Raw genomic sequence first — 23795 nt, 5'->3', positions numbered from 1 at the left:
ACTATGTCAGTTAATGATTTTAGCACAATAAAAATGTTAAATACAGCTATGGCAATTTAAAATAAAATAAAGAGGTAAAGGAGAGAGAGACAAATAAATTTATAGTGGTTCGGCTTCAACTCGGCCTATGTCCACTCCTCAAGTTTCACTTGAGATTCTCTACTATCTTCTAGCTTCACAGGGGTGCTAGCAACCTCTTTACAAATTGAGCAATCCTCCACGGATTTTACACAGACTTCACAAGCCCAAACCCTTGCAAATCTTAGGTGATTCACAATCACTCTCAAGATTTCAAGAACACAGTGTTTGCAACACTTTTATAAAATGAAATGGTATTTTTGCTTTCAAATGAAGCTTACAATAAATATCTCTCAAAGATAGATATATAAAATGAAACTTTGATTTTTCTGTAAATCTCACACAGAAGAGATAGGCTTAAAGCTATAAGGCTCAATGTATAATTTCTGAGAATAGATGTGAGTGATTATAGATCAAAAAATATTTTCAGTTTTTTTTGTAACTTGTTTACATTAGAAGCTTTGGTATATATGATAAAAATTATAGCCGTTTATAGCCGTTGTATTCATTTGAATTTATAGTCGTTTATAGCCGTTGTAGTCATTTGAATTTATAGTCGTTTATAGCCGTTGTACTTCCATCATTACAAATTTGAATATCTTCCACTTGAACCTTTTGAACCTTTTGGTTTTTTGAACTTTTATAGTCGTTTATAGCCGTTGTACTTCCATCATTACTAATTTGAATATCTTTCACTTGAACCTTTTGAACCTTTTGGCCTGCTGTTGTGCTAAACTATTTGAACCTTTGTTTTGGGCTGTTTGAACTCCTGATTTAATCAAATATTAAATACATTCTAAAAATATTTAGGATAAAGGTTTAGGTGAGAAATAATGGGACAAAATAAATTTTGATTCTATTTTTCTCTTTCAAATAAATCATCAAAATAAATTTTGATTAAAATATAATTAAATAAATCATTAAAATAAATTTTGGATTCTATTTTTCTCTTTCAAATAAATTAAAATATAATTAAATAAATCATCAAAATAAATAAGTTTAACAATCTCTCCCTTTTTGATAATGGTACACAATAATGTTTTGATTTGATTTGGGAGTAAGTAAAGCTCCCCCTCAAATCATGCTCCCTGAATTCATTTCTAAATACACGGGTTAGCACATCTGTAATAAATAAGTTTTAATTAGAGACATGATATGAGACTAAGATAACATCAGATTAGTTTGAAAATAGTATCATAATTTGAAAATAGTACCATAATACATAACATCATATAATTTCTCTCCCAGTGACATTATCAAAATGAACGCATGGGTCAGAATCTAGAGGAGGAGGAGAAAAAGGATAGTGATAAATGGCATCAAAAAATAGAGAATCAAAACATATATATACATATATATATATATATAAGATTTGTCGGCGTCTCCTTTTTTTTCGTCGAAAATCGTGTCGGACACGCATCATCGCTTTTGCGTCAGCCGACCAACAAAAGCGAGACGCATCAATCAGTCAATCAGCTGCCTCGGCTTTCTCTCCCTCTTGTCGTCTTCTCCTCCGTCTTTTTCTTAATTACTCTCTTCGCCTTCTTCTTCCTCATTCGTTTCATGAGAAAGATAGAACAGAAAAACTGAACAGAGCAAAAAGGCTGCCAAAAATGAATCTCCTTTCGATTACATCTTTCTCTCCTACTACATGGCCTCGTCCCATCCCCTTACTCTCTTTCCGAACTTGAATGATCCCATAAGCATTGCCGGGCCGAGTGCCCCGACTCCCACTTTTTCCAACCTTCATATGATGTCGATTGAGCAAAGAATGACAGCTCAATCAGACATTGAAGCCAATCATTTCACACTGACGTCCTATATGGAGACGGTGACTGCAGTCACAAAATTGGCTCACCGATTGCAGAACAGGACGAGTGAGCTCCATCAGGTCAACGCCTAACTCGCTCTGCTCCAGCACATGTACAATGATGCACGAGCAGAAATAGGCGCACTGAAGGCCGAAAATAAAGAGCTTAAACAGAAAACCGCCTCCATGGCCCGATTTGGAGCAACATCGTTCTTAGCCTTTGATAGTCAACGAGAAGTCGTCGCTCTCGACAAAAGCACGGAGGCAGGGGCGTCAAGGGTTGCCCAAGATGATAAAAAGAAGAAGAAAACGATAGAAGAGGCGAGTAAGTAAGATCGGCGTATGGCCGGAAAAAAAAATGAAAGGTTTTCTTTTTTTTTTATGTTTTATTTTGATTAGCTTGTGGCAGTAAAAAAAAATGAAGGATGTTTTGTTTTTTTTTTTATGTAAATATTTGTATTTTGATTTATTTTTGTTTTTATGTTTAAGTACTGAAAAATGAAATTGAAAAGCAAAAAAAAAAAAAAAAATTAAGCCCAAACAAAAAAATAAGAATGAGAAAAAAATAAAAACAAAAATAAAAGAAATTAAGCCTAATAGCAAAATTAAAAAAATTTTAAAAAAATAATATCAACAGAAATTAAACTTAATGGGACGTTGGTGTTACTAAAATGGTAATGTAAAAAAAATACCATGAGGATTTAAAAAAAAATCAATATATGCAAAGTTAATTTTACCTCAAGATGCAGAACCCAAAAAAAAAAATTACTTAATTGAGAATAACAAACTGTTAAGGATAATAAATGTATGAAGGACTTGAGAGCATTCAACTGACATAAATGTTTTCATATCAATGTAGTAATACACGTATATCATTTTAACAAAACTTCAAGTTTCACAGTCATAACAAAACTTTTTGAGTAGAAATCGACATTCCAAGCTCGCTACGAATAAAATTGAAGCGATCATCGCTTAGGGGTTTTATGAAAATATCCGCCAATTGCTTGTTGGTGTTTACAAATTCAAGTACAATATCCCATTTTTGAACATGATCTCATAAAAACTGATGTCAAATTTCAATATATTTTGTTCGTGAGTGTTGAACTGAATTTTTGCTTAAATTGATGGCACTGGTAGTATCACATTTAATAGGGATGTGATCATAATGCAAATCAAAGTCCTCCAATTGTTGTTTCATCCAAAAAATTTGGGCACAACAACTTCCGGAAGCTATATATTCAGTTTCGGCCATTGATAAAGCAACATAATTTTGTTTTTTGCTAAAGCAAGATACTAATGAGTTACCAAGAAAGTGACAAATGCCACTGGTGCTTTTTCTATCAAGTTTGCATCCGGCAAAGTCAGCATCCGGGTAACTAATTAAATCAAATGCAACACCTCTAGGATAAAATAGTTCCAAATTTTGAGTGCCAACAAGATATCTAAAAATTCTTTTAACAGCACTGAGATGTGATTCCTTAGGATTTGATTGATATATAGCACACATACAAACACTAAACATAATATCGAGTCTACTTGCAGTTAAATAAAGAAGTAAGCCGATCATACCTCAATATTTTGTTTGATCAATGAACTTATCTTTTTCATCATTGTCTAGCTTAATGGATGTGCTCATAGGTATTCCAACTATTTTTAAACCATACATACCAAACTTTTTGAGTAGTTTTTTTGTGTACTTAGCTTGGTTGATAAAAATTCATTCCTTACAATGTTTGATTTGAAGCCTAAGGAAATAATTTAGCTCCCCCATCATGCTCATCTCAAAACAATTCAAATTTCTCATTTTCAAGTTCTCCACCATGGTTGGTTCGAATATTAGTAATAAGACAGCTTTTTTCATTTTGAATTCTATGACAGAGCTTTGTGAAAGAATAAAATGTTTCATCTTTGTGAAAAAATAAAATGTTTCATCTTTGTGTGCTAAAAACATAACCCATGTAAATCTTGAATAATCATCAACTATAATAAGACAATAATGTTTACCACCTAGACTAGATGTCCTTGAGAGATCTAATAAATCCATATGCAATAGTTGTAAAGGTCTAGTTGTGGAAATATGAGATTTTGATTTAAACGATATTTTAGTTTGTTTCCCTTGTTAACAAATACTACAAAGGTGATCTTTTTCAAATTTCATTTTTTGAAGTTCAATGACCAAATCCCTTCTCAAAAGTTTAGTAATTAAATCCATATGAGCATGACCAAGTCTTCTATGCCATAACCAACTGTTTTCATTATTAACATATAAACATTTAATATCACTAGCATAAAATCATTAAGATGAAAAACAAAAATATTATCACGGCGATTACCAACGAATAAAGTTTTATGATCATTTGTGTTTTCAATTGTGCAATGTGATTTATCAAAAATAACTTGATTATCTTTATCACATAATTGACTAATACTAAGTAGGTTATGCTTAAGTTCATCAACAAGTAAAACATTTTCAATAGAAGGGTTAGGAGAAATACCAATACTACCAATACCGATGATTTTTCCTTTCTTGTTGTCTCAGAAAATAACAAGGCCTTCATCTTTGGATGACAGTGTAGTAAAAAATGATTTATCGCCGGTCATGTGTCTGGAACAGCCACTATCAACGTATCACTTCCCTTTTTTGGCTTTGGACTTAAGGCAAACCTACAATATGACAATTAAGTGTTAGTTTTTGGTACCCATAGTTTCTTGGGTCTTTATTGGTTAGTTTTGTTAGATCCCTTGATAATCCAAATCTTTTTAATTCCCATGCTCATATTCTTTTTGAATGGACAATAAGATATATAATGGTCTTTCTTTCTACAATAATGACAAGTAATATGGGGGTGTGTCATGAGAGATGCCTTTTCAAAAATTGTATTGAGATTCTTTTGTTTCTTAATAGGGTCATATCCAATGCCCACTTTATCGAAAACACATATTTAATTTCCAAGAAGCATGTTGAGATTATTTCTACCTTCTATAAAATTTTCAAGTGTTTTTGTTAAATCATCAACATTATTTTTTAAAGCAATTTTCTTATTAGAGATGGTGTCAAAATCATTTTTCAAAACACTTTTTTCTTTCTTTAATTATTCTACATTACTAGATAAAGATGCAACAGATTTTTTTAACACATTATTTTTGGCACAAACTTTTCTAAATTCATCTTTTAGTTCATGGAATGCACTTCATATTCTTCATAAAAAGTAGTTACCTCATCTTGAGTAGAGTTTTCATCTTCAAGAGCCATGAGACACAAGTTGGCTACTTGTTTTTCAATTTCATCACTTGAGCTTTCATCTTCACTTTCTCCTCAAGCTGCTACCATGGCCTTCTTGTTTCTTTTGTAGTCATTTCCATGATTTTTTAATTTTGGACAATCCATCTTCATATGTCTAGGATTTTTGCACTCATAGCAAATAATATGTTTTTTCTTGTTATGTTTGTTGTACTAATTTTTGAAAGGTCTTCTTTCTGCATAATTGTTTTTCTTGAAGTTCTTTTTGAGATTTCTATTAAACATGGCATAGCTTTTATCATCACTAGAGTTTTCATGTTCTTCTTCATTTGATGATACTATAAATGCAATTCTACTTTTCTTTTTGTCTTCAACATCCTCATGTCCTTTCATGGTGATCTCATGAGTCATAAGGGAAGTCATAAGCTCATCCAATCTAAGTGTGGAGAGATCTTTGGCTTCTATAATGGCGGTGACCCTTGCTTCCCAATTCTTTAGTAGACACTTAAGAATTTTTCTTACCAACTCACTGTTAGTATAAATTTTGCCAAGAGATTTCAAAGAGTTTACAATTTCAGTAAATCTAGTAAACATACTTGAAATAGATTCATCAGAGTTCATTTTAAACAATTCATAACTATGAACAAGTATATCAATACGAGATTCTTACACTTGGTTTGTACCTTCATACGTTACCTAAAGTTTGTCCCAAATTTCTTTTACCGAATTACAACTTGAAATTCTATTATACTCCTTAAAGTCTAATCCACAAATAAGGGTGAGTTTGGTTTTAGCATTGGCTTGTAATAATTTATGATCTCTCTCATCGCATTCATTTTCAGTTTTAGGTACACTAATATTGTCTACTAATTTGGTAGAAATTTTTGGACCTTTGGTGACAATAATCCACATGGCATAATCAGTGGCTTGTAGGTATAGGGTCATCTTATCCTTCCAATGACTATAGTTGTTTCCGTCAAACAATGATGGCTTATTTGTGGCTTGTCCTTTAGCCAAAGTTGCCATAGATCGAAACTCCTAGATGGTTAAATCTAAAACAAGAGTTTAGGCTCTGATACCAATTGTTACCCAAAAGACAACCTAAGATGGGGGATGAATTAGGTTTTTACAATTAAAATTAATAATACCCTAATAAAAATTATGACTAGCACAATAGATAAATATAGTTAATGAAATAAAAATAATTAAAACAAGTGTGTCAGTTAATGATTTTAGCACAGTAAAAATGTAAAATATAGTTATGGCAATTAAAAATAAAATAAAGAGATAAGGGAGAGAGAGGCAAACAAATTTATAGTGGTTCGGTTTCAACTCGGCCTACGTCCACTCCTCAAGCTTCACTTGAGATTTTTCACTATCTTCTAGCTTCACAGGGGTGCTAGTAACCTCTTTACAAATGGAGCAATCCTTTACGGATTTTACACAGACTTCACAAGCCCAAACTCTTGCAAATCTTAGGTGATTCACAATCACTCTCAAAATTTCAAGAACACAGTGTTTGCAACACTTTTACAAGATGAAATGGTATTTTTGTTTTCAAAGAAAGCTTACAATAAATATCTCTCAAAGATAGATATATAAAATGAAATTTTAATTTTTCTGTAAATCTCACACAGGAAAGATGAGCTTAAAGCTATAAGGCTCAGTGTATAATTTATGAGAATAGATGTAAGTAATTATAGATCAAAGAATATTTTCAGGTTTTTTTGTAACTTGTTTACATTAGAGACTTTGGTATATATAATGAAAATTATAGCCGTTTATAACTGTTGTATTCATTTGAATTTAAAACCGTTTATAGCCGTTGCAGTCATTTGAATTTAAATAAGTCTAACAACATTTACACTAGCAAGGATCATTTGTTCCCAAATAATCCTACCCCCTTGTCTCAAATCATTCACAAACATTGGATCATATGAGAATTCGAAAATGTGAAAATCTCAAGACATATAAAATAGTTGTGAGTGATTTGGGACAGGTGGACAGGGTTATTTGAGGACAGAGGATCCTTGGGCCACTTAGACCCTCCATGTGTTGGTAATTTTTTTTCCTACTACTACCTGCATGTAGTTTCTCTTTAAAATAATGAGTGACTTACGTATAAGTCCTAATAGGTAAACTTATTGTCCACTGTGTCATATGAGAATTAATGGCGTTTTTTTATCAAACATTCTTAAAAAAGTCACTAATTATTAATTTTCAATGACAATTTAAAAATTGTCACAAAAGATGTCACTAAATATAAATTTTGCAACAGTTTAAAAAATCGTCACATAAAATGCCACTAATTTTTAACTTTTAGCGACGATTTGAAAAATTTATCATAGAAAAATATCACTAATTTTTAACAATAATTTATAAAAAATGTGACAAAAAACTGCTTATTATTAATTTTTAGCGACATATACAAAAAATTATCACAAATAATTATTTTAACAACAATTTTACTAAGATTTATTTTTAATAGAACTTGATGGTAATTAAATCTAACTATTAGGACCTATTGATAATTTACTAAAATAGTATGGACTGAAGTGAAATTTAGGGGTTGTTTGGGATGATCTAAATAAATGCACTTTTTGACTTTTTATGAAATATGGGTTGGATTTGGATTGAATTTGGTTTGAAGTTGTGTGTTACAGAGGTGATGCGACTTAAATAAGATGATGTGACATGATAGTGACTTTTTGACTTTTTTGAAACTTGTCAAACCAGCCCTTAGTCAAACTATATGGTTGAAAATTGTAATTAACCTGTAGATATTAATAATATGAAAACATGTATTTGCAATTTTTTAGATTCATTATTCTTGTTTTCTAATATATAAAATTACTAATTCAATTTTGTAATTGATGAGATGGCTAATCCATTTTTGGTATGATTTGATCAAAACTAATTCTGTAAATTATTTTTGTTGAAGCAACTACAGCATGAATTATCGAAAATTGAGTAAGTTATGAATGTATTATAAAAAGAATATGGTCTTTTAATATGATTTAGGGTTGGTTTGGGATGTCCTAAAAAAGTGCACTTTTTGACTTATTGGTGGGTTTGGATTGGGTTTGGGTTGGGTTTGATGTGATGGGTTTGAGAGGTGATGTGATTTAAATAAGATGATGTGACTTAAATAAGATAGTGACTTTTTGACTTTTTGACTTATTTAGTACATGCCAAACTAGCCCTTAGTTTAATTAATATGTCACTTGGCGTGTTTCCTCTTTTAATCTTGTTTGCATATAAAAACAAATATTAAAACTCTTAAGGTATTAAATTTGATTAATAATAGTAGCATCTCAAGTGTTAAGGCTTCAAATTTGATGAACATTATGATTATTATATTTTGTCTCTTAAAAATTAATATAAAATAAAGGAGGAGGATCCCCTCATATTTTGGACTTAGGATTGAAAGGGTGTTGTTTGCCGTATAGATCCGTCACGGGTCTCGTTTTGATGATTCAAACTGTTTATTCAAACATTTTGTATATTTCATTCACAAAAAAAATAGATTGATCAGATTATTATAACTTATTTAAATTTTCAAGAAAAAAATAAACAACAATTGTGTTTTTTTAAAATAAATCATATATTTTTTCAGTAAAAAACGTAATAAATTGAACAAATTATAGTTATCGGATCGATTTAATTTTTTGTGTGAATGAAATATATAAAGTATTCGACAAAATGAATAACTTGAATTATCGAAATGGAGCTTGTGATGAGCATTACAGCCCAAACAATACCCTTCAATTTAAAATCTGAACTGATACAATCCTTCTCCAAAATAAAAAATAAGATTATTTATTTATTTATTTATTTTTAGAAAGGATGATATTAAAGGATTTGGCAAATAATTAATGATGCCGATGGCCAAGGTCAACAATACAAACGTTACTACTTTTTTTTATTGATCTTTTTGGAAAGTGGAATCTTTTTATTGTGTTTGATGTGACGAACCACCGGAATTCTCCCCCACATGTGTCCACGTGCTTCGTTCAACAAACATTTATTTATTTTTTAGTTTCTTAAAAAAAACCAAACATTTATCTTACCTAAGAAAAAGTATTCTGTAAAATAGTCTTAAGAGCAGTTAATAGTATTGAAAAAAATGTAAAATAGTCTTAAGAGCAGTTGATAGTATTGAAAAAATGAGTAAAAACTGTATTGAAATGTGTGGAATTATTTTGAGATATATAAAAATATATTAATATCATAAATTTGTTGGCATTTTATATTTTTTGTTAGCATGTTCCTTTTAAAATTATATATCTCGTATGTATGTGTGGAAGAGAATGTTATATTATTATAATGTGCCCTTTTGTCATTAATATTGATAAATGTGTAAAAAAATAAAAATAAATAAATTACAATGTTGAGAATTTGTATTAAAATTTTAATTATATATATATATATGTTTTATATCTTTTAATGACAACTACTCAATAAGTCAAGTTGTCATTAGCATGACTTTTAAATAAATTATCTAAGGTAAGATTTTCTATGAGATGAGTTTACAATTTGTGTAATAGGCATCTCGTTAACATTTTCCTTTTTATATATTCTCCTTGTTTATGCCTGTCCAATTAAAAAGAAAAAAAGAAAAAAAAAAAAGAAGAAAGGAGAATGCATTAGCATCATTAAAGACGTTTTCATCGAGAGATAAGATATGGTCCATTAGCCGTGCCTAGACATTCACAATGGGATGACTAAAAAAATATATTAAGATATATATTATATGACAAAAAGTAATAAAAATGAGGTTTAAAAATATTTTTTAAGATGTGTAAAGAGTTTGTTAATTTTAGAGAGTGAGTAGTGGTGCAATGGATATGTTAAGGGGTGTGTTAAGGTGTATGTTAAAAATATATATATATATATATGTGTGTGCATATAATAAATAAAATAAATAAATAATTTAGTTTAATAAAAAATTTCAAGCCTAAAATTAAATTTTAAGTCCAAAAAAAAAATCTCAACAAGTTGAAAAAAAAAAAAAAAATTGCCGTTGACTAGTCAACCGGCCAGACATCCGGCCGGTCAACCTGTAAGACCAAAAAACAAATTAATAGTTCTTTCCTTCACTCTCTCATTCGCTAGCTAAAAGCCTTGCTGCAGTTAACAAACAAACTAACAACTGACACTAATAACTGACACTAATACATCCCTTCACAGCTCCATTGGAGCATCATTTGAGTCATTCAATAGCTAAAATATTAACAACTGACACTAACACGTCCCTTAACAGCTCCATTGTGGATGCTCTAAGCTTGGTAGAAAATAAAATAAATTTTTTAAAATAGATTGAAATCTCCACCTGCTAAGTTTAATCCAATTAGTAAATCTATTAAGTTGTTTGAGCCAAGTATTTTGGATAGAGTTTAGACTTAAGATTTCTGAATCTAATCTCACTGTCCTATAAAAAAAAAACTAGTGAACTTAGGGGATGTTTAAGATGATTTAAATAAATATATATTTTTGACTTTTTATAAAAAAATATGAAATATAAATTGACTTTAAAATGATGTGATCGAGAATTGATATGATCCAAATAAAATAATTGTAACTTAAATAAAATAATATATACTATTTTAACACAGGTCAAACACTCTCTTAGTTCACAAACAAATTTAAATACTATTTTTATAGTCAATCTTATCTACACACCAAATGCAAGTGTTTTTGAAATTTCATTTGATCTTAAGATGGGATTTAAGTAATCATCATATCTATTTTCACCTCAAATCCACCACCTCTACCTAACCATTTAACAAATCCATATGTTCATATCCTTGTCTATGTTAATGTAAATTTGTCCTGGTGTTCAAACCTTCTTATGTCTTAACTTCGTTTTGTCAAATAGTCGGTTGTTTAGAAAGACAAAAACAAGATAAGATCTGACAAGACAATATTATTAAAAAAAAATTATAAATCAATAAAATAGTCATAAAATTACTATGAATGAAATATTTTGTGGTAGAATTATGATAGATATAACTTGTACCAAATATAAGATTGGATTTGTACCATAAATACAAAAAAAATTATAGGATTATAAAAGAATAATGCTAATTGATATACTAATTAGTGTACCAATTGATGATACGTCATAATTTAAGAAGTTTTTAGAATTTGTTCAAGGTTCCCGTGCCTTGCACATATTGTCCGCTTTGGCATTCCGACCTCACGCTGACCGCACGATTTTGTTCCTCCCAGTGGGGAGAAAAGGCCTATGCAAGGTAAGAGGAGCCAGCTTGCTTATAAGGTGGGAAAGTAGTCCCTCTCAGACCGATATGGGATTTCCAGCACATTAGCCACCAGCCGCGCTGGCTCCGGTCACCCCGTAGGGAGTTCCGACAGACGGCGTCAAATAAAGCCACCGGTCCCCGTGCCTTGCACATATTGTCCGCTTTGGCATTTCGACCGCACGATTTTGTTCCTCTTCCACTGGGGGAAAAGGCCTATGCAAGATAAGAGGAGTCAGACTGCTTATAAGGTGGGAAAGTACTCCCTCACAGACTGATGTGAGATTTCTCGCACAATATATAACAACACTAATTATAAAAATAAAATTATTTCTCGACTGTTTTCAACTTTCCCTCAATTGCGAGGAACAGAAAGGTCTACCAACTGATCTGTGCACCCACATGGATATACACGGGTTTGACTTGTGAAGAAGGGAAAGGACTGTGACATTTCTAAATGAAGATAATTAGGGCACTGTAGCATAGCCCTAGAGTAATTGACAAAACATATCTTGATCAAACAAAATGATGGGGTCAGCATACGCCACCCATACCCCCTTTTGAGTGGAGGCCAGTGGTGGTTTCTTGCTGGGTGGTCCCTCACAACCGACAACCCTAATTATTATTTTACTCATCTCAACATATTAGCAGGAGAAAATAACAAAAATATTAGGGATTTTAAAATTTTTATTAAAGGTCTCGTATAGTTATGAATTTCATATTTATGTAGGATTAATTTTATATAAGATATTTAGTAAAAAATTTAGTATTTTTAACACTACTCAGAAAATAATGCATGCAAATCATAGTTATTAATGAAGATTCAATAATAAAAGAGTAATACCAACATTCTAAAAATTTTATCAAAATTTCTATCAAATGTTATATATGAGTGTGGAACTCACACAATGTGAGTCACATATGAGTCTTCCATCCATGTGACTTATTTGATAGAATTTTTAAGATCTTTAACATTTTTTAAATAAAAATATATATACACAATTTTCATACTTTACATATTTTTATATAAGTTTATACTTTTTTTTATATATACATACATATATTTCAAAATAAATAATTTGTTAAGTTGAAAAATAAAAAAATGATGGTGATTTATCTCCTTATTTGGTTATATTGGAAATAAAAGGAAAGATAATTATTTATATTCTATTCATTCTTGTTACTACATAAAAATAAATCTTACAAATTATATCACCAAAATAATCTTTTATTATTTATTTATTTATTTAATTTAATTGTCAAATAAATCAAAATTTCTATATTTATTGTCATTTATCTTCTCTTCAATAATCTAAGTGGTTGCTTGACATGTATTAAAATAACACATACTATCTTAGCATATTATCTTATTTAAGTAACAATCATTTTATTTAAATTATATCACCTCTCTATCACATCACTTCAAACTCAACTCATATTTTATATTTTTTTTATAAAAAATTAAAAAATATATTAATCTAACCCTTTCCGAATAAATAAGTAATGGCCAAAAGAAATCGAAAAATAATTTCACTCTAAATCACATTCAAATGGAGTGTGATTACTGACAATAAATGGTTAAAATTTTCTTTCAGATTAGACTTAAAGCGCACTAATTACTGACATATACGAGGGAAGATTACTACTTAATTTTGACATAAAAATGTTTTTTTAAAGTCCTACTATCTTAGCATATTATCTTATTTAAGTAACAATCATTTTATTTAAATTATATCACCTCTCTATCACATCACTTTTGGTGTTTTTGGTTGGAAGATTTGGAAAGGAAAAGGAAAAAGATGTGTAAAATTATATAAAATTTAGGTATATTTTATTCATATTTCACCTACTTTTTCCATTTCTCTTTCCAAATCCCTCCTCAAATCCCTCAACCAAACACAACAAAAGTAACTTTTTTTGAAGGGTAAAACGCTTTCAATTATTCACCCAAAAAAAAAAAAACGTTTTCAATTGTTTGGACCAAAAAATACGCACTTTTGAGAAAGTGAAAAATTGAAGTTTCACCGTCTCCACCACCCTCACCTCCCTATTACGTTAGTTTCAAAATTGTAACTAAATATAAAAAAATATCTTTATAAAAAAATTCGTAAACTATTTCCCAAAACAACCAGAATGTTCACATACTCTGTAAGAAAAATAATAAATGAATAAATAAGACACATATAAAAAGAATACAACCCTTGTAAATTTCCATGTACCAAAGATTATACATTCGACCACCAACCATATCTATATCTCTATGTCTATTAATAAGAGGAGGAGACAAATAAAAACTATCATACAAAGAACGAACACCAATGGAAATAAAAAAGGAGAAAAAGAAAAAAAAATAAACAAAAAAAAGGAACCACAAATTTGGAAACAGAAGAGAAAGAAATGAATTGAAACTTGGAAGAAGCTGTCATTGCCGGGTTCTTTGTAACCTAGGTCCAATCATTTTGAGCTCAAACCTCTTCACGGTTCCGGCAACACCACTCATTGTGGTGTCCAAAACATAAGGAGTTTCATCAATTGTGATATTTATGTCATTGATCAACTGCCTGCAAGGCTCCTTCCTCTGGGCTATGGTGCCATGATAATGGAAGTACTTAATCCGACCCTCCGTCTTGTGTGTTGTGTTCCCTGCCACATTCTGTGACATGTGGACCCCTGTGGCATACACATTCCGCGGCTGCACTGCATACTTGCGATCCCTCCTTATCCCTTTCTTCCCGTCCCTGTATAATAGCTTCTCAAATCCCCACTTCCTGTGCATTGTACACCACATTAGGCCAAAAGAACATTTTGTGATCGAGGTGCGGTGACTCATTTTTTTGGGATAAAAAAAGATTATGTAAATATTTACTCGGAATCTCACTTTTCAGATTCCATTGTGAAATACAAATTATTATTATTATTTTTTTGGTTGAAGAATTCGCCATGATGTAGGTGATCTATGCATAATATCATGAAAAATGGATTATATCTGATCTATGCATAGTATATGTAATAGGTATGAGAAATTATCTACTACATCTATAAGGTTCACAACCAAGTTCAATTGCCAAAGTACCAAGTTTGTTGAAGAAGTATCAATCAATGATCAATCATTTAAAAAGCAAAGCTACCAACCATTTCAAAACGGTTCAATTCGATTCCACATGGCATTCAAGATCAAGCAAGTGAGTAAATGTGGCCAAGCTGAGTTAGAAAACCATAACTTACACCTCGTTACACTACGTCTATAAGATTCAACAACCAACTTCAATTGCCAAATCATTGAGTTAGTTGAAGTATCAATCAATGGTCAATCCATGTTACACTTAAAATAAAATACAAACCTACCAACCATTTCAAGCTGGTTCAATTCGATTCCAAAGCATTGAAGATCAAGCAAATGAGTGGATAACAGATGAGACCGAGCAGCGTTAGAAAACAATTTCCCATTAATTAGATTTATTTAGAATGCATATCACTAGCTAAGGTTGGTTGGAAAGCGAGGTGTATGAAAATTTATTTGGATTCCATCCGCCAATCAATTTTGAAAGCGACATCCTTGGAATACTTATTTGGAACCCCCTAAAATCATTGAGTCCCAATAATCATTCTATATCTTGCATCAACATGAATCATTAGAGGTCACAAAACTATCATCATTCCAACAATTTGTTCAACACAATACTTTGAGGAAATCATAATTCTGGTGACAAAATGAATAGCCAAATTCAAAGTAGTAAGTTAGAACCACTCTAGGTAAAATAATAATAGGAAACCCTTAGGAAGGTCTAAATCATGAATAACAAACAAACCAATACAAAACAAGTTCTAACACACCCAACCTCCACTAGGCCCAAATAAAATGAAACATGAGGAAGAATTTGAACTAATAACACCATGGAAAGGAGGCAATAAATACAAACATGTCCACACCACTTGAATATAAGAAAATATTCAACATCATAATATATTTTTGAGCTTAATTTCGACATCAAATATAAAACTTTAAAATCACTCAAACCACCACTATATTGTAATGTGCACCTGTCACCCTCAATTCCATGAAGGCAATTATGGGTTCAGATACCGTCAACAGACAGCTCAATACCTTACCTCCCCACATGCAATGTTAAGAAATAATAATTATTATAATAACGCTACAATATTTTTCTAGGTATTTTTGTGTCTGAAGTTCTTGGTTAGTCCACACACTTCTTCCGGATATTTTTCTGTGGGGATTCTTGACCACCGGCATTACTTTAGTAATTAAGACATGGGTCAATCTTAACATTAAATTATGCATTTATTAACATTTGGCCAGCTAATTGAGTCCAACTTCAAAATTAAACTCCAATTTTTGGTGATATTTGAGTCCAATTCTCTCATTTGGATCCTAAAACTAAAAATCATCCAAATCCTACTCTATCAAAAGGAATTACCTAGATTTTTTGATGATCTTTCGTGTTCTTACAATGTCAAAATGTCAAAATTAAACAATCAAATTGGCAATAGTAAACAAGTAAATTGCGAAAATAAAAAACAGAGCATTTACCGGTAAGTTTTCCGGGCATCGTCAGAGTAGCAGAGCTTGCTGGACATAGTCATCTGTTCAATGGTGAATTGGGTAAAATCCAAGAGCGAATCTGTAACAGATTTGATAGTACTCTTGGGAGGAACAAAAATGTACTCATCAACATCAAAAAAGAACATCCATTTCGCATCAAATCGATATCTATGCAAACAATCATTGACTACGAGAAACTGGTTATGGTAGTACCCATCAAACCTCTCTTGCTCTCTGATATCGTGCAAGGTCACATAACCCTTCTCCATCCATGGCTTCAAAACCTCCATAACCTCCGGGTGAGCCCCACCAGCGTCGTGAATCACGAAATGAGACCTCTCACCGAACAGCCTCACATGGTAGGCCAGCCATTCTCGAATTCTCTGTGGACTCAAGTTTCCATACAAGGACGACCCACAATACAGGTAATCGTACTTAGGCCGTGATGTGAAGATAGATGGGTTTAAGCTTCCGGGTGATTCGGATAATGCTTCAATGGTGTCGGTGACGTTGGAGTTTCGATCTCCGCCGCCGTTGGTGGAGGCGTGGAGGAGTAATTTTCCGCCGGAGCCGCCGTGGCCGACGGAGGAAGGGAAGGTGCAGTTGACTACGACGACTGTGTAGACGCGGCCGTAGCCCCAATCAGTGAGGATTTTGTGGCCGACGGTGGTGGTGGTGGTGGAGGTAGTGGTGTTGTGGGGGACCCATTCGCATTGGTAGGAAGGTTTGCCGAAGACATGGAGGGGCTTGGAAGATAAACCCATGACGGCAAAGGTGTTGAGTCCGCCTCTGTAAGCGCTCATCAGGACGAAGTTGTAGGCGGCGGCGCCGTAGGGGTTGAAGTTGCGCTTGATGATTCCGTTCTCGACCACCTCATCCTGGTGGAAAGACGGCAGAGATGGGAGGACGGGGAGTGGTTGGGTGGAGTTGGAGATGGAGGTGGTGGTGGAGACATTGGAGACGCAGTTGCGGAGATCGGAGGGTGAGAAAGAGAAGCGAGAAGGGAGGAATTGAAGAACAGTGGCTAATGAACAGACGAAGAGGAGAGCTGAGATTAGGAATTTGAGCTCTGCAACACAGTTCCAAGCTAACCCAACAAACATCTTCTTCTCTTTCTCTTTCGCCATTGTTGAAGCTTTTTAGAGCTAGTTCCACAGAGAGAGAGAGAGAGAGAGAGAGAGACAGCAGATTCTTCACAAGAAAGTTGAGGAACAGTGCACAAGCACCAGAACCAGAACCCGAACCAGAACACCTCTCTCTCTCTCTGTCGTCTCTGTTTCTTTTTTATGTGGCTGGCTTTAATTTAGTTAATTAATTTTGTGTGATAAAGATTAGGAACTACGAAGTTACATATATATATATATATATATGTATGGGGATATGTAAATTTAAGGAAGATTCTTGTTACTTTATTTATTTTAATATCAACATTTATATTTTTAATTTTTTAATGTGCATGAAAAAACGTGTCATGTTTTTTTTAGATATTAAAAAAAAATTAATGTACAATTATCAATGCGACGGTTACTTTAAAAATTATTACCAAAATATAAAAGTAAAATGGCTAAGACCTCCGGTGGGGATAACTGGGGTCGCCCTGATTGGCTTAAATTTATTTATTTATTTATTTATTAAGACTTTAGTCCTGGGTAGTGTGCCATGTAGCACTGGGCTGCTCAGTCACTAGGGGTTTGTTGAATATAAAATATTTCTTTTTATTCTAAAAATATTATTTTAGAGAATTTAAAGTGCTGTTTATAATAATCTAAATAAGTATATTTTTTTAGTTTTTATAAAAAAGATGTATAGAAAAATAAAGAGATAATGTGACCTAAAAAAAATGCTTATAGAGCACGCTCTAAACATACTCTAAGGATCTGTTTGATTTAGTTTTTGAATTATGATTTGAATGTAGAATTGTATTTTGAGTTTTAAAATTTTAAATCATAATTTGAAAAGAGAAAATTTATTTGGTTATAAATTTTGAAAACAATTTTAAGATCATTTGTAATTTTTTTTGATTGATTAATGTATAGAATATGAGAGGACATGCGAGAAGAGAGAAGAGATGAGAGAAAAAAAAGTGATTGATTGATTAATAATAATAATAATAAAAAAGAACAATTTTGAAAATAATTTTGAATTGTATTTTAAAAATATATTTAATTAATATGTTTTATCGAAATCATGATTTGAAAATTAGTTTTGAAAAGTAAATCAAATGCTACTTAATTTTTTTTGATATTAACTTTTCAAAACTATCTTTTGATTTAAAATTAAAATACTATAATTTTTTTTTAAAATATCAATTGTTACAAGTATACTTTTTGCATATATCAATATTAATAAATTTAGAAGGGCAAAATAAGAAATTCATATTATTTTAATCATTAATTTTTGAAAATAATAAGAAATAAAATAAGAAATTAACATTTTAAGACAGTGAGTACAAAAGATGTAAATTAACATTTTTATTTTTTTAAAATTAATAAATTAACTTTTTAACCAATTCTCAAATGAAACCTATGTCAAATTATTTTGATGCATTAATGTGAGGCAAACCCAAATTTAACAATTGCTGAAACAGTAAGATGCAATCCTAAAAGTTTTGTCCACAATTTTACTCAAAATTACCATATAATCACATACAAGGTAACTTTTTACTCATGGGTAAATAGATTAATTATTGCTAAAATTTAACAAACTTTCTCTATCTCTCTATTGACTCCTGCTGTATTTAGATAATAAATTTAAATATAAATTTAAAAATAAAAATATGAATAAAATATAAGTTATTTTTTTATTAATTTTTATAAAATTATATTTAAATTCATAATTATAACACATAGTTAGGGAATGGAGTATATGAATTGGGAAAAGAAATGTAATAAAAGGGTTTTATAAACAACAATAATAGCTGTTGATTAACTGGGCCGAAACCGTGTTCAGTGTGAGTGCTATATTGGTATTTTGACTATTGGTTCGTGTTGTTGTATGTTTTCTACTTGGGTTGTTCCTTTGCTTTTTGGATATTTCATTATTCTTCACATATTCTTCAAATTCTTCATTACTCACCCAATATTTTTATTTACTTTTCAATTATACTCCTCCTTTGGACCCTTTGCCTTTTCTAGCCTCTAGGTCGTATTGCAACCTTTTTATTTTTTATTTTTTAAAAATTCTTATTGAAGGAAAAAAAATAAAAATAAAGTAAAGTGAATGAAGATAAAGTTGTTTCTTTTATTTTTCCTTGCTTCATAAATCTAAGATCCTAACATTAAGGGTGTGTTTGATTTGACGGACTGAATAAGGGGATATTAGAATTCATCGGACTTGAATCTTAGGACTGTGAATCTCTCGAACTATTTGGTTGGATTGGATGTGTATCCCGTGTTTGTTTTTTCATGAGATTAGATGTCTGGAAAAGATTATTTTTAATGAATCTAATATTTAATTGGACGGACTAAGTAAGATAAATGAACAAAGGGCTATTTTACCCTTTTTTAATTATTTACTAAATAATAGAAATATTAAACATATCTTTAATATTTTAATTATTTTTAGCCAGATTAAATAAAATATTATTTTATTTTATTTTTTGCACAATTAAATAAATTTATTTTTAAAAAATTAAATAAATAAAATATCAATAAAAATATATGTTATTTTTTAATTAAAATTTTAAATAAATTTATTTTTAATAATAATAATAATTAAACAAAGAAATTAAATAAAACATCTATTAAAATTTAAATAATGAAATTAAATAAAATATAAACAAAATTTTAAAATAAAACATCAATAAAATATCTATAAAAAATTAAATAAATAAAACATCAATAAAAATTTAAATAAAATTATTTTATTTTTAAATTGAGACATTTAAATTTTTTTGAATTTTACTAAATATAATACATAATTAAATAGTAAATGATCAAAATGGTCATTTCGCCACCTAATCCCAACAGTGGATAGCTCCCCAAAAATTGTCCCCCTTCCTAAGGATACAATAGTCCCCCATATGAGGGATAAGGAGTCCGGCTGGACTCCATGTCCGGTGGACTAAAAAAAAACAAACACCGGATTGAATGTTTTTCCCAAATTACAATCCGCATAGTAAATAGTCTCCCCCTTATCCCTCCAATCAAACACACTGTGTGTTTGTTTGGACAGACTGGATAAGGAGGATTGTAATCCATCGGACTGTTAGTCCTGGGATACATTGTTCCCGGACTATTTGATTGGACTGGATTTGTATCCTATGTTTATTTAGTCATGGGATTAGATGTCTGGATTGAATTATTTTTAGTGAATCCAATATTTGGTTGGACAGACTGGATAAGAATAAATGTTCAAAAGATTATTTTACCCTTGTAATTTATAATTTTTATTTACTATATAATTTTAAATTTGTAATTTATAATTTATAATTTAACAACACTAAATTTTTTTAATTTATAAGGCCATAATTTTTAACTAAAAAAATAATTTTATTTAACATATAAATTTATTTTTTTTAACAACACTAAAAAAATTATAAGGCCATAATTTTTAATTTATTATTTTTAATTAAATTAAATTTATAACTTATAATTTATATTTTTATTTAATATATAATTTTAAATTAATAACACTAAAAAATAATTTATGAACGTTCAAAAAACTATTTTATCCTTTTCTAATTGTTTATTAAGTAATAGCGTGAAGGTAAAATAGACATTTCACATATTAATCCCATGATATACCAATTCCATGAAAATAATCTCACCCTCCCCTTACGATACAATAATCCCTCATATGAGAGATTAAAAGTCCGAAGGGACTATTAATTCGGAATAAAAAAATTGAACCAAATAATAAAAGGCAAATTACAAACATCCCCTTGAGGTTTGGTAAAAATACAGATTTCCCCCTGAGGTTTGAGAAATTACAAATTACCCTTGAGGGTCAAATTTTCATAACAAATTAGGGGAAATTAGGAGGGAATCTGTATGAAAATATAAACCTCAGGGGCGGGATGTAATTTCTCAAACTTTAGGAGAAAATTTGTATTTTCACCAAATCTTGAAGGGGTGTTTATAATTTGCCCAATAATGAACTACTAGTCCGAATGGACTAATAGTTAAATCCGATAGAATAATCCTTCAAAACACACACCCTTAAGAGTTCATTTATTTAGATGCCAAAAGGATTTATATTCTTATTTGCTTCTCCATTGTACTCATCCTTTGGACATTTTGCCTTTTTTAGCCTCTAGGTCATATTGCAACCTTTTGTTTGTTTTTAAATAAATTTTTGTACTAAACGAAAAAAATAAAAAGAAAATAAAGGAAAAGAAGGTAAAGTGGTTTCTTTCATTTTCCTTTATTTTCATAAAATTACAGACCCTAACATTAGAGTTTAAATCCTAAAAAGATTGATATTCTTGTTTGCTTTATAATAATATACTTCTCCTTTGGATTCTTTTGTCTTTTTTCTAGACTCTAGGTCATATTGCCCCCATTTGTTTTATTTTTATAATTTTATGATTAAAGACAAAAATAAAAAAATAATAAAGTGATATAATAAATCTAAAATTCCGCGTGAGGCCCACGTGTATGTAGGTTCTACACAGATGCGAGTGATTTGTAGAAGAAAAATGCTTGGGAGCACTAATTAGTGCTCCCACTAATTAGGTGGCAGTGGGTCCCGTCATTAATGATGTGATGTTTTGGTCTTGGAGTTGTATTTTTTTTTTTTTTTTTTTACTTTTTTAATGCATTAGTGCTATTAGTGGTGATGTTTTTAGTGGGATGAATCATTGTTGTTTGTAGAATAATTGGAGATTACAGTAAAAAAGTTTACACAAAAAAAAAAAAAAAAAAAGAAAGAAGAAAAAATATTCGAGTAGCCAACAAAACTCTAACATGGTCCCAGAGCGAGGGTGAGCCAACATTTGAAAAATACCAAATGGGAAGACAAAAAAGGAATTCAAGGAAATGAGTAAGTGAATTCATAATATAAAAAAAGTAACAGGGGTAGCGGTGCAAAAAAAGGAGGTTTATTTTTGAAAAATACTATAAGTTCTAAATTTTTTATTAAATAAATAATTAAATATCTTATATAAATATAAACTCTACAATTTTATAGACTCTACGATCATATGAGATATTTAATTATTTATTTGGTAAAAAAGGTATGTTTGGATTGAGTTTTAGAGTTGAGTTTTAGAAAAAAATTTCTAAAAAATTATTTGGTTTGAGATTTTTCTCAAAAATTTTTCAAAATCACTTTCTTTCTCTTACACATCAATCAATCACTTTTTCTCTCTTCTCTCTCATTCTCAATCACTTTTTCTTTCACACACATCTATTCAATTACAACAAAATATCAAATCATCCCAAACTCCCAAACTCCAAAATTACTTTCAAAATATACAACCAAACAAACTAAAACAATTTCTAAAATAACTCTTCTAAATTTTTTTCAAAAATAATTCTCCCAAAAACAAACTAAACAAGCCCAGAATTTTTACTCACTTTTTATTTTTATTACTCTTACTTTGATTGATTGAACAAAGAAGGAACACGTGGAGGCAGATAGTGTGGGAATGGTCTTGGAGATGATAACGCCTGTCCAAAAGACGCCTGTCTCTTCCTCACCCTTTCTCTCTGATTTCATTTTATGTTTTTGATCAAGACAATCCATGATTTAAAAAAACAAACAAACAAAAACATAATGCGACAAATCATGTATAATTGATGAGTATTAATAATTAACCACATAAATTTTAAAAGTAAAAACTACAACTGCTAACGTGTCCTTGATAACATATTTGATTTTCAATTTTTTGTTTATAAGAAATAGAAAATAAGTTTTTAATTTTTTTATTTATTAAATAAAAGAGTATTTGAGATACAAAAATAATTTAAAAATAAAACAAAATAAACATTTTTGTTGAGTTGGTGAAGGTGATCGCTGACAGTAAATAGTGGACAAATGTAATGGTTGGAGATGACTGTCAGTATTGATACTCAAAGAGGCCTAAAATATTTAAAAATTACGAGTCATAATTAATCAGTTAACAAAAGATATTCAAAACTCATTACAACTTGCTAGTATTCGGTCGAAAGGTGGTAGAAATTAGCCAAAGTTAGGTGGTGACTAGTGGCCACAATAATTCAAAGTGATAAGAAAAAAAAAAAAAGATTAAAAAATTATTCAAACGTCATTAAACAAGGCTTAAAAGTATAATTTTAAAAGACCAACATCAATAGAAAGCAAATTCACCATTCAATATGTGATATAATATAAATTTAAATTTCTTGCGGTATTATTCACATATTTTGCTTTTGAAATATTTTTTTAAGTGTATTTTGATTGAGCTAGTAGTTACATTGCTAGTCTAGATTTCTTTTGCGACGTGGCACCACATCCAGGCCTCACCGATTTCTCAGTCTACGAGGCAATGCGTCAACTCGGACATGGGCCTAAGCATTGGGCCATTGGCCTTTTTCCCATTTCTTTTAGGGGGAACAAATTGGCCTTTTTTTTTCATGAAACATTTTCCCACCCAAACACCTTGCTCTAGGATGAATAAGAGGAATAAGTAGGTGTGATCTTATGATTTATTTATTTATTTTATATTAATATTAGTTATAAATTAACAATAAAATATATAAGTTTAAGCCTTCCTCTATATTACTGTCTGTGTATACCTAAGTGTGAGTCATATAAAAGGAAAATAATTTCTGATGGATAGATATTAGCCTAGCCATCACAGACCAAAGCCCAATAGCTATTGGGGACCATTTGGGCTCAGGCCTAATCCAGTGTAAATTTATTTACTTTTTCAAAAAATTACTA

The 23795-nt window shown here is 30.5% G+C and overlaps 1 protein-coding gene across 1 annotated transcript; it reads right to left on the bottom strand.

Moving 5' to 3' along the window:
• Positions 1 to 13573: 13573 nt before the first annotated feature.
• On the bottom strand, positions 13574 to 17290 carry GALS3 (glycosyltransferase family protein (DUF23)). Its single transcript, XM_028235339.2, has 2 exons — positions 15939 to 17290; positions 13574 to 14157 (listed from the first exon to the last, which is right to left on the bottom strand). The coding sequence occupies exons 1-2, from the start codon at positions 17075 to 17077 to the stop codon at positions 13812 to 13814; spliced, it is 1485 nt and encodes a 494-aa protein (XP_028091140.2). The 5' UTR covers positions 17078 to 17290; the 3' UTR covers positions 13574 to 13811.
• Positions 17291 to 23795: the final 6505 nt, after the last annotated feature.

Source organism: Camellia sinensis, chromosome 9, assembly GCF_055761805.1.
Source record: "Camellia sinensis isolate YWXY chromosome 9, ASM5576180v1, whole genome shotgun sequence".
Classification (NCBI taxonomy): Eukaryota; Viridiplantae; Streptophyta; class Magnoliopsida; order Ericales; family Theaceae; genus Camellia; species Camellia sinensis.
This window is presented reverse-complemented; position numbering and strand designations above follow the sequence as displayed.

Excerpts from the sequence above, each read along its gene's own strand:
- GALS3 (XM_028235339.2), bottom strand. The coding sequence starts at position 17,077 with ATGGCGAAAGAGAAAGAGAAGAAGATGTTTGTTGGGTTAGCTTGGAAC. Across the intron at positions 14,158-15,938 it reads GATGCCCGGAAAACTTACCG|GAAGTGGGGATTTGAGAAGC; the intron begins GTAAATGCTCTG and ends TACAATGCACAG.